This window comes from Gigantopelta aegis, chromosome 13, assembly GCF_016097555.1.
Source record: "Gigantopelta aegis isolate Gae_Host chromosome 13, Gae_host_genome, whole genome shotgun sequence".
Classification (NCBI taxonomy): domain Eukaryota; kingdom Metazoa; phylum Mollusca; class Gastropoda; order Neomphalida; family Peltospiridae; genus Gigantopelta; species Gigantopelta aegis.
In genome coordinates this window covers 27,313,849-27,330,737 of record NC_054711.1, presented here as the reverse complement: position 1 = coordinate 27,330,737, position 16,889 = coordinate 27,313,849, and the positions used below count along the sequence as shown (strand labels likewise).

General features: G+C 37.8%; 1 protein-coding gene across 1 annotated transcript in view; it reads left to right on the top strand.

Moving 5' to 3' along the window:
• The window catches only part of LOC121387882, a 39,028-nt gene extending 23,264 nt beyond the window's left edge, over window positions 1–15,764 (top strand). The window contains exons 8-12 of the mRNA XM_041519116.1: window positions 5,173–5,358; window positions 6,302–6,577; window positions 9,832–10,064; window positions 10,244–10,417; window positions 13,999–15,764. Of these exons, the coding sequence (XP_041375050.1) occupies window positions 5,173–5,358; window positions 6,302–6,577; window positions 9,832–10,064; window positions 10,244–10,417; window positions 13,999–15,453 (2,324 nt within the window). The 3' untranslated portion in view covers window positions 15,454–15,764. The remainder of the gene's footprint in view (window positions 1–5,172; window positions 5,359–6,301; window positions 6,578–9,831; window positions 10,065–10,243; window positions 10,418–13,998) is intronic.
• The last annotated feature ends 1,125 nt before the right edge of the window (window positions 15,765–16,889 follow it).

The following is a 16,889-nucleotide window of genomic DNA, read 5'->3' as shown; positions in this document are numbered from 1 at the left end:
ATATAGGCCAAAAGGTCATCAGCCCAAAAGTAACCCAAATGTCAGGATTAATGCCAGATTTGGATTCCTTGTAATTCCCCCTTTCCAATGATACATCATTTGTCACAATTGGACCATTGGTTGCTGAGTTGTGGCAATTTAAAAAAGGGTGGCCACGCCCTTTTTTGACAAAATTTAAAAAAAAGAAAAGGCCATAACTCGGAAACTGTTGGTCCGATTAAGCTGAAACTTGGAATTTCAGGTTTGTTGGCCACAATAACCTCCTTATATACCAAATTTCAGTGAAATTGGAGAGGGTAGGGCTTAACCCATTGGGTGTTGACATGGAATGACCCCCTGAATGGGGATTAGATCTTGCATCTTATCCCGGAATACCGGCCTCAGTGGCGTCGTGGCAGGCCATCGGTCTACAGGCTGGTAGGTACTGGGTCCGGATCCCAGTCGAGGCATGGGATTTTTAATCTAGATACCGACTACAAACCCTGAGTGAGTGCTCCGCAAGGCTCAGTGGGTAGGTGTAAACCACTTGCACCGACCAGTGATCCATAACTGGTTCAACAAAGGCCATGGTTTGTGCTATCCTGCCTGTGGGAAGCGCAAATAAAAGATCCCTTGCTGCTAATCGGAAGAGTAGCCCATGTAGTGGCGACAGCAGGTTTGCTCTCAAAATCTGTATGGTCCTTAACCATATGTCTGACGCCATATAACCGTAAATAAAATGTGTTGAGTGCGTCGTTAAATAAAACATTTCTTTCTTTCTTTCTTATCCCGGATAACTTTCAGAAGCTTTCCTCATCCATCATCCATCATGGCTTTGATTGCAGCTGTGCTTCCCTGGATGTGTGACTTTATGCACGCAGGCAGTCTAACTCAGATCTCTGGAGAGACAACAAGATGGTTATAAATTAAACAGTAAAATAGGATTGCACTGTCAGGGCTGCAGAAGTACTCGTCAGCTCGCCAAATGCGAGTAAAAATTCCAACGGACGATTTTAAAAATACTACTACCAGCCCGACGGTCTACCTGTCTTTTTGACTTAGTTTGGCGTGTGATGTTGAACACCTCTCAAATGTTATTAATACTGTTTTGTCAATATATCTATATATTTCATTTGAAGAGAAGACACTGTATATTATAATATTGTTAATAATTGTTCTATAGACTGGCAGGCTAGCAGAAATTCTGGTGGGCTAGTAACATTTAGTTGGTTCTGGTCCGGCAGGCTAGTTAAATATTTTCCATTTCTGCACCCTTCACTCTCGGTCTTCTAATGCTGACCTGAAGATAAAAACAACTGATACAGCATATTTTACTTTTCATGTTTATTCATTTTACATTAGTGTCCTCCTATAAACATATCTTAGTGCCTAGTAACAGGCGAATTACATAATGAAATAAAAACTATCACTGTTATACAATATTTACCTGGAAGACACAGGAAAGAATTGTCACGTGGCAACACATCTCCAAGGAAACACAAAGTTGTACTTCGTGGTGAAGTGCAGCAAACCTTCAGCCCGACAGTCATGTCATTCGGATGCTGTAAAAACAAATACAATGTTATGTAGTTTTCTTTCTCTCGAGTTTGATATTTGTTTTTGCTATTCAGTTACTTCATATTAGTCTGGCTATTTCTCGTTCCAGCCAGTGCCCCACAACTGGTGTAACAAAGGCTGTGGTATGTACTATCCTGTCTGCGGGATGGTGCATATAAAAGATCCCTTGCTGCTAATCGAAAAGAGTAACCCATGAAGTGGCGACAGTGGGTTTCCTATCAATATCTGTGGTCCTTAATCATATGTCTGACGCCATATAACCGTAAATAAAATGTGTTGAGTGCATTGTCAGATAAACCATTTTCTTCCTTCCTATACATACATACATACATGAATGTAAGGCATTAAAATCCCCACAATATAAACAAATTATAACATTGTTCGTGAAACTGAATCAGATATAAACAAATAGCAAAGTTTTATGTAAATCAAACAACATATGACATTCCTGAATTTCAGTAAGTCCAGCCATTCTCACTGTAACAGAGTTGCCTTGACATTCTTTAGATAAGTAATTTTGTTGGCACTCTGTGACACTGCCAACACCAACCGATGAGCTATATAGTGATTTGATATCAATGATGGAATGTTTGAAAAGCACGACAACACCTCCTTTTTTGCTTAGCATTACACTTGCACTGTCACTACCAATGGCCACAAGTTTTTGTTTATAATTCAGTTGATTTTCATTGCAGAAATCTGTAACTTTATTGAAGATTCTTTTAGTCTTTCCATCAAGCATTTCAACCATGTGTAACAATTCAGTTATAGGATTGCCATCCTTGATGAAATGTGCATAAATGGTAAAACTGCTTTTTGACGGACACGTTGGTTGTTCGTCAAGCATAAAAAAAAAAAGCCGGATTGGTGCACTTCTTCCTGCGCACACTTCTTCCTGCGCGCTCTTCGTCCTGCACACACTTCTTCCTGTGCACACTTCTTCCTGCACTCTCTTCTTCCTGCACACCCTTCTTCCTGTGCGCACCCTTCTTCCTGTGCGCACCCTTCTTCCTGTGCACACACTTCTTCCTGAACCTGTTTTCCCAAAACATCCACTATTACCTCACCGATTCTCATACTGGTGTACATTGCATTCCCATCTGTCTGTGTTTCGCACTCGCACCCATCTTATAACGTGTTCCGAAATGAAGTTGTTTTTCCTCCACATTAAAAAATACATATTCTTTAGATATAAATGCTTTTTTTACTGCACTCCAACAGCGTTTTGGAGAACAGTGCCTCCATCCTTTTTTGTTAAAGGATTCTCATAATAATGTGACCCGCTCATGTGCACTTTTGTATGTTTCGGTCTTACTGTGCCGTATAATACCTGTACTCTTGACTGACTAACGTCGTACACGGAAAGGGCGGGACGTAGCCCAGTGGTAAAGCGCTCGCTCGATGCACTTTTGTGTGTTTCTGTCTTACTGTGCCGTATAATACCTGTACTCTTGACTGACTAACGTCGTACACAGAAAGGGCAGGACGTAGCCCAGTGGTAAAGCATTAGCTCGATGCACTTTTGTGTGTTTCTGTCTTACTGTGCCGTATAATACCTGTACTCTTGACTGACTAACGTCGTACACGGAAAGGGTGGGACGTAGCCCAGTGTTAAAGCGCTCGCTCGATGCACTTTTGTGTGGGCCCATTGATCTATTTCTCATTCCAGCCAGTGCACCACGACTGGTTAACAAAGGCTGTGGTATGTACTACCCTGTCTGGTGGTTGGTGCATATAAAAGATCCCTTGCTGCTAATCGAAAAGAGTAGCCCATGAAGTCGCGACAGCGGGTTTCCTCTCTCAATATCTGTGTGGTCCTTAACCATATGTCTGTAACCATATAACCGTAAATACAATGTGTTGAGTGTATCGTTAAAATAAAACATTTCCTTCCTTCATACAAGGAACATCTACCCAAACACACTTTCTGATAGGTACTTTTGTTGGCCTCGAACAGTGTTTTTGGCAAATAATCACTGTCAATCACTGGGTCCCGTTTTATGAAATACAGGTTAGTAGCATTATATCACAATACACTGTACATTTGTGTGTGGTGCGTCAAAGATGCATAAAGTAGAAATGTATACATTATTCATTTAAAATCAGGTTTTCAGTTCTCAGTTATACGGGTTTTATAAAATTGAAGTAATAAATTTGTTTGATACAGATTTAAATGTATAAAACTTACAGTAATTTTAGGTGTTTTCACTAATAGCATAATACTGTTCATGTCTGCTATCAATACAAAACTAAAAAAATAAGAATAAGAAAAAGAAAAATACTAAACATAGGGGGAAAAGGAGTGATTTCAAAGTATAATGTTACAAACAAAACATACAAAATGTAGTATGCAATTATCTTGTGTATAAAAAAAACAATTTTAAAATATATTTACCAAAAATTGTCCCATTTTCACCGCTTGTATTCAACCATGCAAAATAGTGTTTTCATGCGGGATCAAATCCACACTTTCTGTTTTTTTAATAGAAGGTGTAGTAAACAAATCGTCAGCTTTTCTTGTTGTTGGTTTTGTAGGTGCCATGTTGGATTGTATTGAAATCTCGTCCAAAATCAAAGCAACAGCTTGGTTATTTTTTGTTTGTGTTTGGAAAACATTTGATTTCTTTTAGACGGGTCGTCCAGTCCGACAGATTTGAAAGCAAGACATCTGTTTGCATGTTGGATAATACAAATGTATTCGAAGCAAGCTTTCTATCGACATGTTTTACTAAAAACAAGTGCTTTACCAATTGTTTATTCAGTTAAATGGTACAGTTCATTCTGTCAATTGACATCTTTTTTCATCGGCCTTGAAGTTTGATTGCTCGGCACGAGAAGCACATTATGCATAAGTGCCTTCCTGGCCGATTAGCAGTGCCAGTAGATATCTGGTAAAATTACGGGCCAAGGTGTATCGGCCCGCTACGCCTTACAGCCCTGGGGAAATTCCAGTATATTAAGATTGAATAGGTATGTAATAAAATGAATATTAACACAGAGACAAAGACATTGTTGGACATTACAAACATGGATGATGATGAGATGAATGGTGAAGCCGCAGTATTTCCATTTTGGTATGGGACTACTTGACATAACAGGTCCGTGCTCCACGCTTGCTGTCAGTTGAGCTATCTCGATATCACCCGAGCCCGGGATACATGGAACCTGCAGTGCATGCTGGGTAATCATTCCCCTTGTGGGGTCATACACTCGGGACACACACCCATAATCACATCCATGAAGTGGGTGAAACTCGGTGTATGTGGCCTTACACCTACCCATTGAGCCTAGTGGTGCACTCACTTTGGGTTGGAGCCAGTACTGGCATGAAAATCCCCCATTGCCTCAGGTGGGATACGAACCCAGTACCTACCAACCAGAGAATATTAACATTTAATTTCTTGTTGAAATTTTGTAATGTTGTTTAAAGTAACAAGTTAATCTTTCCTTTGACTGCAGGCTCACCTGAAGCACCTGTTGAACGGAAGGCAATTCCTGCTCTGTCTGTCGTCGCTAAGACGAAAAGAAGCCAACAGATCAGACCCAAATGTCACAATTAATATTTTGTAATAATATTTAAAGTAACACATAAATCTTCTTCTTTTTTAACTACAGGCCCACCTGAAGCACCTGTTGAACGGAAGACAATTCCTGCTCTGTCTGTCGTCGCTAAGACAGAAAGTGGCCAACAGATCAGACCCAAACGTTACTCCTCACAGAGGCAGCGGACCGCCCCTGATTCCGCATACACCGAGAACATCCCTGCCGAATCTGGCAGCACGTATTACAATCCAGGTACAGGTATGTTGGTCTCCATAACAACAGTCCCTGTTTTCTTCATTCTCTAAAAACACAGTTTACAGGTGTCTTTTGAAAGCTGTTTGAAAACTTTTGTTTTCAAAGCCTGGAAAACTGGAAACATTCCCTAACGTTTAGTGTAAAATGGTGTTTGGTTTAGGTTTATTCCTCTGTAAATATTATTGTGCAAAAACTGTTTCATAGGGTTCGAATTTTACCAAGGCACCACGAGCAAATACCATGCTTGTCCTCCTTACTTGCTGCTGTGCCCGGAAAAAATCGGACATTGTCTACAGCAAGAAAAATGCCATGGTGATTACCTGGTTTGCTCCTATTTCTTTTTCTATGTGTATTTATATCCTCAATTGCAAAAAATAATAAATAAAACTTGAACTTGAAGAATTGAACTTAGGAAACAATTTGCTAAAGTTTTAATCTCACATTTTAGTAACCAAACATGCTTATCATGGTGCCTCTCCATCTTGCCTTAGTGACCTAGTTTTAGCTATTAAACCAAAAAGCATCACTTGCTGTGCCCTCCAGAAATAAACATTTGACCCCTAGTTTCAGTTACAATTATATATTTGAACCTTTTTAATGACCCGCAATGTTTAATATTGGGAGATGCTTTATTCCTAAATTTTATTGATGAAGGAATTGACAAAGAGCATTGTACGACAGAAGTACTCAAAACATTATGTACCTGAATGTGTTTGAAGAAAATCTTGTGATAAAAAAAATGGTACATTTGACAAAATATGGATTTCAAGTTTTGTTATATTTATTGTGTACAAAACCAAAATAAGAGTGTGAAAAATGACTGTCGTCGACCTTAGTGTTTACTGATGGCACTAATTAATTACCTTCCTGCCATTTCCATTAGTTTGCTTTCACTTGAAGTTCATATCTGGCTAATAAATAACACATTATTCTGCTTTTCACCCAGCTTACCCTCCCTCCCCTGCGTTCCACCCTGAGAGAGTACCACCGGTGACAGGTCAAGTGTTTCAGCACCCAGAGAGAGCCCCCCCTGCTCCAGCCCCTGTGTTCCAGCACCCTCCGGATCGGGTTCCGCCATCACCAGCCACTGTGTTCCAGCACTCACCAGAGAGAGTTCCTCCAGCACCCCCTGTTTACCACCCTGACCGAGTGCCAGTGTCGGCACCAGAGGGAGCCTTTCAGGCAACAATACTGCAACCCCCATTGGCCTTCACTTTACCAGGTTTTGCTTTTTTCCCATTACACAATACACAAATAGTGCAGAACAGTACAAAACAACACAATACAGAACTACAGTACAGTACAAAACAACACAATACAAAATAGTACAGAGCAGTACGAAACAAAATGATACAACACAAAACAGTACAAAACAATACGAAATAGTACAGAACAGTACGAAACAAGATGATACAACACAAAACAGTACAAAACAATACGAAATAGTACAGAACAGTACGAAACAAGATGATACAACACAAAACAACACAATACGAAATAGTACAGAACAGTACAAAACAAGATGATACAACACAGAACAGTACAAAACAAGATGATACAACACAGAACAGTACAAAACAACACAATACGAAATAGTACAGAACAGTACAAAGCAAAATGATACAATACAAAACAACAATACGAAATAGTACAGAACTACAAAACAAAATGATACAACACAAAACAGTACAAAACAAGATGATACAGCACAAAACAACACAATACAAAATAATACAGAACAGTACAAAACAAAATGATACAACATGGAACAGTACAAAACAATACAATACAAAATAATACAGAACAGCACAAAACGGGATGATACAACGCAAAACAATATGAAATGAAATAACAAAATGACAACACAAAAATACAATACAGTAGTACAAAATGAAGCAACAAAATAACACAAGACAAAGCAGTACAAAATAAAACTAGAAAATGGCAACAAAACTTAACACAATGCAGTACAAAATGAAACAACAAAGTAACAACACCGCAGTACAAAATAAAACAACAAAATGACAACACAAAACAATACAAAGCAGTACTAAATGAAACGACAACACTAAGCAGTACAAAATAAAACCGGAAAACAGTACAAACTGGTAACCCTACCTAAAGGAGTTTGTAGTTATTTTAAATGGTTTTCGGCAAATAAATTAAACTAAACTCTATAACAATGCATTTCTGGACATAGCCATGTCTGGAAGTATTTTAATATTGATTTTATTGGAATTTATTTTCATGTTTTTCGAGTGAATGAAATTCGTGAAAATATATTTCACGCGAAAATAAACTTTTTATAAAGGCCGACAAAAAAAATAAAAAAATATGTAGTCTCGTTCAACTATACCACATTAGTTTCCGATGCACGAGGCTAGTAGTAACAAAGCGCTGCTCCCTCCTGTCACGGAACAAACCACAAAACACAAAAGCTGTTTAAAACTTTAAATCAAGACACGATTGTAAGTACATACATGATAATAAAACAATACTAACACTAAAAAGCTTTATGCTGTTTTCCTTCGCATCTGCTAGCGATCAGTTCATCGGACAGAGTCTACACGTGTTCAACGACAGAAGTAAACATGCATTATCACAGTATATTAAAAATGTGGAAGTGAAAAAATCCGGACTGGGCTATGTTCAGATGTTTCATAATTTTATTTTTATTTTTGGCCTGTTAGCCAATTACAATCCGTTTTGAACTAGTATTTTGACGGCAATAAATATTGTTTCAATCAAACTTAAGTTACTGAGTACTAGTAGCTTGTGCCTTCAAATTTCGTTTCGTTTGTTTTTGGTTTTTGTTTTTATAACAATTATAAGGACAATAAAGTCTTGATTGGTTAAAGCAGGAAAACTTTGTTTTATGTGTATAGCACTTGCGTGTAAATGTAGGATTACTTCTACAGATTAGCGTAACAACCAGCAAAACTAAGTTTCGTTTTCAAAACAAAATTATTGACGTCTGTACTTCGTTTTGTTATTGATGGGGGTTGGGAGATTCGCGAAAATAAATGTTCGCGAATTGACCCATTTTCATTAAATTTCGAAAATTTGATCCCACGAAAATAAAGTATTCTACAGTAGTCCTTTTAAACTACAGCGCAATGTTTGTTTGTTTTGTTTAACGACACCAGTACAGACGTTGATTTATTAATCCTCGGCTATTGGATGTCAAACATTCGGTAATTGCGACATACAGTTTTAGAGAGGAAACCCGCTAAATTTTTCCATTACTAGCAAGAGATGTTTTATATGCACCATTCTAAATACCAGTCGTGGTGCTTTGACTAGAACGAGAAATAGCAAAATGGGCCCACCAACGAGGATCGATCCCAGACTGACCGTGCATCAATCTAATGCTTTACCACTGGACTACATCCCGTCCTTACAGCACAGTGAAACAGTATAAAAATAAAGCATAACAAAAAAACGAAACAGTATAAAAATAAAGCATAACAAGAAAACGTAACAGTATAAAAATAAAGCATAACAAGAAAACGAAACAGTATAAAAATATAGCATAACAAGAAAACGAAACAGTATAAAAATAAAGCATAACAAGAAAACGAAACTGTATAAAAATAAAGCATAACAAGAAAACGAAACAGTACAATACAGGTGCCACTAAACAAACACTCCTTTCCTCTTACTGGCGTCGTGGTTAGGCCATCGGTCTACAGGCTGGTAGGTACTGGGTTCAAATATCAGTCGAGGCATGGGATTTTTAATCCAGATACCGACTCCAAACCCTGAGTGAGTGCTCCGCAAGGCTCAATGGGTAGGTGTAAACCACTTGCACCGACCAGTGATCCATAACTGGTTCAACAAAGGTCATGGTTTGTGCTATCCTGCCTGTGGGAAGTGCAAATAAAAGATCCCTTGCTGCTAATCGGAAAGAGTAGGCCATGTAGTGGCGACAGCGAGTTTCCTCTCAAAATCTGTGTGATAAAATGTGTTGAGTGCGTCGTTAAATAAAACATTTCTTTCTTTCTTTCCTTTCCTCTAATACACTATAGACTTTTGTCACGGGCTGGATTTAACTCAGTCTGGTTTGTGCTTGCTTGAGGTGCTTGCGTCGCAGGATCGAACCACCTGTGTGGATCCATTCAACTAATTGGGGGTTTTCTCATTCCAACCAGTGCACCACAACTGGTCAAAGACCGTGGTGCGTGCTTTTCTGTCTGTGGGAAAGTGCATATAAAAGATCCCTTGCTGGTAATGGAAAAATGTAGCGGGTTTCCTCTGATGACTACCGAGTCAGAATTACCAAATGTTTGACATCCAATAGCCAATGATTAATTAATCAATTGCTATAGTGGTGTAGTTAAAGAAAAAATAGAAACGCCAACCAAATGTAAAAGGAATTGTACTTTAGATCTAAATAGCCATAGTTTATAAAGGTGCTGAGGTTTCGTTAAACAAATATTGATCTTCTTAAATTGTAATGCAAATTATATATTTCAGTTTCTACACCCGGCTTGTCATCGCCACCCCGTATCTTCCCGCCCAACGTGCGCGCCCCCGTGTCCATCGCAGCGCCCACACGGCTGATAGCACCGCAGTACCTGACAGGAGGTATGGTGTACGGGTCACCCCCGCCACCCCCTGGACAGTACCAGATGCCGGTGGCATTCCCGTCACCCCCAACAGGGCCACCCCCACCGGCCCCCGCTCCAGTACAGACCACTACAGTGCAGGTGAGTACTATTGTTGAATGTAACATTTCACATCACTTCTTTTTATGTTTTAAACTTTTTTTTTTTTTTTTTCTTTTTTGAAAACGCCACAAATGATGATATTTAATAAGAAATATGAATAAAATAGCCATAGTTTAAAATGTGCTGAGGTGTCACATTCCTTTTTTTCTCTGTTTCAGGGCCCCCGTTCGTCTGGCCCTCCTGGCAGTGCGGGTCCAGAGCTGTACCGCGGGGGAACGACGTACTATGCGCCAGAATTACAGCGTGCTAGCCGTAGACGATCTCCAACCAGACGACCCAAGCTGGCCATCCCAATAGTGAAGCCAGAGGTAACTGGTGTTATGTTTTTGAAGGTAAACAGCTTTTAAAGAAAACACAGTGATGTGTGTAATTATAAGCATAAAAAATAGGCAGCAGTAACTGCCAAAAACAGCTGCCTTCCTCCTGCTAATAAACACACTACATTGGATGATATCTTAAAGGTACAGACCCAAGTTTCAATTGGGGAAAATAGATACTAAGTTTGGTTAATCTACAAACCTATAACAACCATCGTTTCTATTGACAGAATATGATGACAGATAAAGCATAGCTATAGTGTTTTCCCAAGCTTGTTTTAGCATGGTGCAGCACCATGCCTCAATAGTTTAGCACCATCTTGCCTTAATCATCACCTTGCTGCCCTGAGATTAAACAAGCCTTTTTCACTAATTAATTCTAAAATTGCCTTTATAAAACACCCCAAAAGGTATTATTAATTAATAAAATATGCCTTTTATATCTTTTGCCATTCATTTATTAAAGCAAGCACATAAATTACATTAATGTTTATTTCAATTAATTTTTGTGTATTTTTAATAAAAAAACAAGTGCCCCGAAAATGGTGAAAATGCCCCAAAAGTATTTGGTCTACCATGCCTTGCCAAATTTCTAGGGAAGTCACTATAGCTATATTACAAAATCACTCATTTCATCTCTAGGTCATCATACAATGTGGCTGAAATAACAGACATACGTGTAATAGCTTTTCCCTATAATTTTTATGGTCTGCAAGATAAAGATAATAACCAGTCAATGATGTCGGATATCTACATGAGAAATTTCGCTCGGAAGAGCCTCGTGGAATTTCCCATTCTTACCATCACAGAATAAAGCAGATATCCGATGTCAGTAACTAGTTATTCTTTATGGATAAAGGTAGCAATAGACTGAAACAAGTCTGTGACGTTGAAAGGGAGAAATACGCTTTAAAATAGACACTAGCTTGTCTCGATAACTGTTACGTCTCAGAGGTATGTATATTTTTAACAATATTTAAAAAATGCATTTTGAGGCATTAGAAACATCATGATGATCAGAAGCACTTCGGATGTACGGAAATGGATAATCTAAAAAATAAAATGTGAATAATGTCTTATTTGAATTATCACAAATGACTCTAATAGTGAAAAATATGTGGTAGTGTTTAAACACTAAGATCTGTCAATTTTAGACAGATGATTGATATATTATGTTGACTGCTACAGGGAATGGTATTTCACGCAAATCATTGTTTGTGAGTCCGCTACACACATTTAAGTTGATGCAAACTGCTAATCTATTTTAATTGATGCAAACGGCTAATCTATTTAAATTCATGCAAACCACTAAAATATTTAAATTCATGCAAACTGATAATCTATTTAAATTGATGCAAACAGCTAATCTATTTAAATTCATGCAAACCACTAATCTATTTAAATTCATGCAAACTGATAATCTATTTAAATTGATGCAAACAGCTAATCTAGTTAAATTCATGCAAACCACTAATCTATTTAAATTCATGCAAATGGCTAATCTAGTTAAAATGATGCAAACCACTAATCTATTTAAATTCATGCAAACCGATAATCTATTTAAATTGATGCAAACAGCTAATCTATTTAAATTGACACAAACCGATAATCTAGTTAAATTATTGAAAACCGCTAATGTATTTAAATTATTGCAAACAGCTAATCTCATTTAAATTGATGCAAACCGCTAATCTTATTTAAATTATTGCAAACAGCTAATCTCATTTAAACTGACGCAAACCCCTAATCTTATTTAAATTGACGCAAACCGCTAATCTTATTTAAATTATTGCAAACAGCTAATCTCATTTAAATTGCTGTAAACCGCTAATCTTATTTAAATTATTGCAAACAGCTAATCTCATTTAAATTGACGCAAACCACTAATCTTATTTAAATTGACGCAAACCGCTAATCTATTTAATTTGAAGCAAACTGCTAATCTATTTAAATTGACACAAACTGCTAATCTATTTAAATTGACGCAAACCGCTAATCTTATTTAAATTGACGCAAACTGCTAATCTATTTAATTTGAAGCAAACTGCTAATCTATTTAAATTGATGCAAACCATTAATCTATTTAAATTGATGCAAACCGCTAATCTATTTAATTTGAAGCAAACTGCTAATCTGTTTAAGTTGACACAAACTGCTAATCTATTTAAATTGACGCAAACCGCTAATCTTATTTAAATTGACACAAACTGCTAATCTATTTAAATTGACGCAAGCTGCTAATCTATTTTAATTGACACAAACGGCTAATCTATTTAATTGACGCAAACCTCTAATCTGTTTAAATTGATGCAAACTGCTAATCTATTTAAATTGACGCAAACCGCCAATCTATTTAAATTGACGCAAACTGCTAATCTATTAAGTAGCGAACTGCTGGATTTAAACATTGATAGCTGCCAACTATTTCAAAGAAATTTGTAGTCTGATATTAGATAATGTATCATTGACAAAATCAATTTGTTTAAATTGTAGTAGTAGTGTACACGTGTTATGATTAGGTTACTCACCGGTTACACATTACATACAAATATTGGCCTCAGTGATGCTTATAAAAGATTGATTTACTTATAATTTCACTAGCATATGTATTGCTTGTGGAATCTGTTAAATACTAAATAATTTTATAGTGAGAAATTAAGTTCAGATATATATTAAGCAATAAAAGAAGCAAGAGGTGCAAATAATAAAAGTGTGTTGGTGATGTGAGATAGAGAAACACTGAAATATTATGATTTTGTGATTTCAAGCTACCAGGTCTTTTGATTAATATTGTATGTAATTATTTATAATGTGATGAACAAGAACAGGGTGTTTGTATTTATTTTGCATTTGTTGTGTTGCTCAGTGTTTCGGTTTGTTTATATTTTTGTTTGTTTCCCCTTTACAAAGTAAAAAGATGAGATATAGATATTACTTTTTTGACGGTAGTGACAACAGCATGAACTGTAGTGTTAAGATCTAACTTTTAAAGTTTCACATTCATAGTCCATCGCATCATGCTATATAAAAAAAAAATTGTAAATAATTTCAGTTTGGTTTGACGTAACAGGAAAAGCAAAAAGTGTTTTGGAAATAACAAAAATATACTATTATTGTGTGGAATTTATAAATCAGTCGGCTCAGACATAAATAACTTATATAGTAAATTCCATAGTATGAAAAAAGGTGTTCCCTGTGGAATGGGTGGGATCAATCCTCGTCGGTGGGCCCATTGCACCATGACTGGTATATCAAAGGCTGTGGTATGTGCTACTCTATCTGTGGGATGGTGCATATAAAAGATCCCTTGCTGCTTATCAAAAGGAGTAGCCCATGAAGTGGCAACAGTGGGTTTCCTCTCTCAATATCTGTGTGGTCCTTAACCATATGTCTGAAGCCATATAACAATAAATAAAATGTGTTGAGTGCATCGTTAAATAAAACATTTCCTTCCTTCCCTGTGGAATGGACTGTAGATCAGTTTAACACAAGCTATAAGTGCTAGTTCAATGAAACTTGGTTTATAGGTGCACTGAATAAGTTTATAGGTGGCGAGACATTTAATACCGCATAATTTTTGTTTTCACTTTACACAGGACCGTCCGAGGGGCTCCAAGAACGAGGAAGAAGCACAGCTGAAGGACTCCGAGGAAGGTGGTCAGCAGGAGTGGAACCAGTACGGTGAGGAGATCGCTCATGGAGGAGGCAGGGTGGACTCTGGAGGCGGGGGGGACTCTGAATCCCAGCCCGAGTACATCGTCGATGACATGGCGGAGCAGCACGGGTGGACGCTGGACAGCGAGGACCAACATGACACGTCCAGTGACAGCATCACCACCAGCCTCCCCAACATGGCCGGGGACACCCTCGCCACGTCCGGGAACATCGGCTTCACGACACCGGACAGTACCCTGACTTGTAGTGATACTCGCACTTGTGATACGGCCAGACTGGTGGAGAATAGCAGCAACAGTGCCGTAAGATTGGACAGTAATAACTCGTGTGCGGCAGGAGCGGAAAGTGGACATAAAGAAGGTGGTGACGATGTGAAGAGTGATACGACGAAGAGTAAAGCAATTGAGGTTGACGATCTTACAGGAAGAAATGATTTAGGTTCTGACGGGTCGTCTCGTAGACTGAATGACGACGAAATCCAGGTTCACAGTACAAGCTCAATGAATGAGAGTGGAAATGAGGTTGAGAAAACAAACATATCAGACCAGGTTTCTTCTCTTGAATCTCCAAATGTTTGTGGTTCATCTGTGAGTGATGGGCCATTAGATACAGTCGTTGTCTCGGAGGAAAGAAAAGTCGGTGACAACAATGTAAAAGAAGAAAATAGGATTGGTAATTCTACTCAAAGTTCCACAATGGATCATAGTGACATCCAAACAGAGACGACTGAAAATGATGTGGTGAAAAGTGTTTGTCACCCCGCAGTGCAACAGGAACTAGAAAATAACGATGGAACGGGTATAGAAAGTGATATGTCACCAGATCAACAAACTGAAAATGTGTCCAGTGATCTGCTTTCAAGTCATCGTGAAGAAAAGCAAAACAGTTGTGTTTCACAAACCGACACCACCAGTGCTAACTCCATAGATAACGAACAACAACCACAAGAAGTGTGTCAAAGGAACATAACTTGTGATGAACAAGGGGATATAACTAGTCAAAGGGACATAACTTGTGAGATCATTAGTAAAGAAAATGACATCAGCAATCCTAAAAAAGTAATTTGTGTTAAACAGGAAGAGGTCACGTGTACTAATCAAGGGGAGGTAACTTGTTCAGATCAGGGTGAGGTGAAGAGTCGTTTGTGCTCCAACGTGAAAGAGGAACAGAATCATCGGGCTCCTGTGGTGCATGAATTTGTTGTGAAGAGACAGTTGAAAGTAGAGGACTGCAAGCCATCTGTTCGTGAATTTGAAATGCCCTCAGCTTCTGAAATTAAAACAACCCCAAGTTTTGCTATTGAGCAACAAACCTCTACGAAAAATAAATTAATCTCCGCAGAAAACATAAAGATTGAAAACGTTTCTTCACAATGAAACATTTTATAATACGATCATGATTAATGCACAGGGTTTTTTTTTTTTTTTTTTTTTTTTAAAGATTTTCAATATTCTTTGCTTAAAAGTATGTGGTGTTTGCGATTATTCGCTTAGTGTTGGAGTGATTTTGTTTTATGAAGCAGGGAGGAGTTGACTTTTGTTACTGACTATGTTTGTACTGATATTACCGTATATCGCTGTGTATTAGCCGACTCCATGCATTAGCCGACCCCCTAGTTTCACCCTCCAAATCGGCTTTAAAATTATCGACCTTGTATATAAGCCGACCCCCCTATATAAAACTAACCAAGTCAGATGTCTTGTGGTCTCTACAAAATGACAAAGTACATCTGCTTTCAAACGTCATTTGTCACAGCAAACTTATCCGGAAGCAGTAGCCGATTTCTATTTATAGAAACGGTGTCCGGTTAATTTATTTCTCGTAAAATATAAGTACCAAGATAGCGAAATATACCTAAACATTCTTGATTGCAGCCACACGTTAAAAACACAGTGACTGTTTGCATTGTTGATTGTGCTAATCGGTCTTTTCATTACTAGTCGGCTATACCCTACCATACCCAACCACCCGTGTCGATTAATCCCAAGCCGACAAACAAAACAAATGAAGCTGGAACAATTAACGTGTTCACCGGTTTAGTAAGCAGTTTTGTAATGACACGTGACCTGCGAAGTTTTCCGAAATTGTTTTGATCGGTCACCATTTATTGTTGTTTAAACAGATAAATATTACTAAATAACTTTTAAACACCAACATTTATTAAAGATGAACATATATATACCATTTTAATATCTTTTATTTGTAATAGCTTGTGTTAAAATGCAATATTAAACCTTTATGAAAGCGGAAATGCAGAGCACAATAATGACAATAGATCGAGTCGAGCCGTGACATCACTATTCTAACTTTACATTTCCAATAAAATGTTGACTCCTTAGATAAGCCGACCCCAGCCTTTGACTTGATAAATTTTGTATCAAAAAGTCGGCTAATACACAGCGATATACGGTATGTGTATAAACAACAATTTAAAAAATATTTACTAATATATATTAATATAACTATACGTATTGTACTGACTGGGGGACAATGTTTGATTTATATTACAGACCAGGACCCATATTCACAAAAAGGTGTAAATTTACATCTACGACTAGCACTTAAGTCTGCCATAGATTTACGTTTACGTGCAAGAAGCACCTTATTCTCAAAGACGGTTGTAAATGTAAACGTAACTTAGTTGGACGTAAATCTACGATTTAACACTCACCGGAGAAATAAAAAATAACAAACCCATTACAAACGGTGGCTACTGGGTAAATAACAAATGCGCAAAACGCAGTTTCATTTGTCGTCTGCTAACAATAACATCGCGAACGGTGAATCATGGCATTTTGGTATTGGTGAGGAT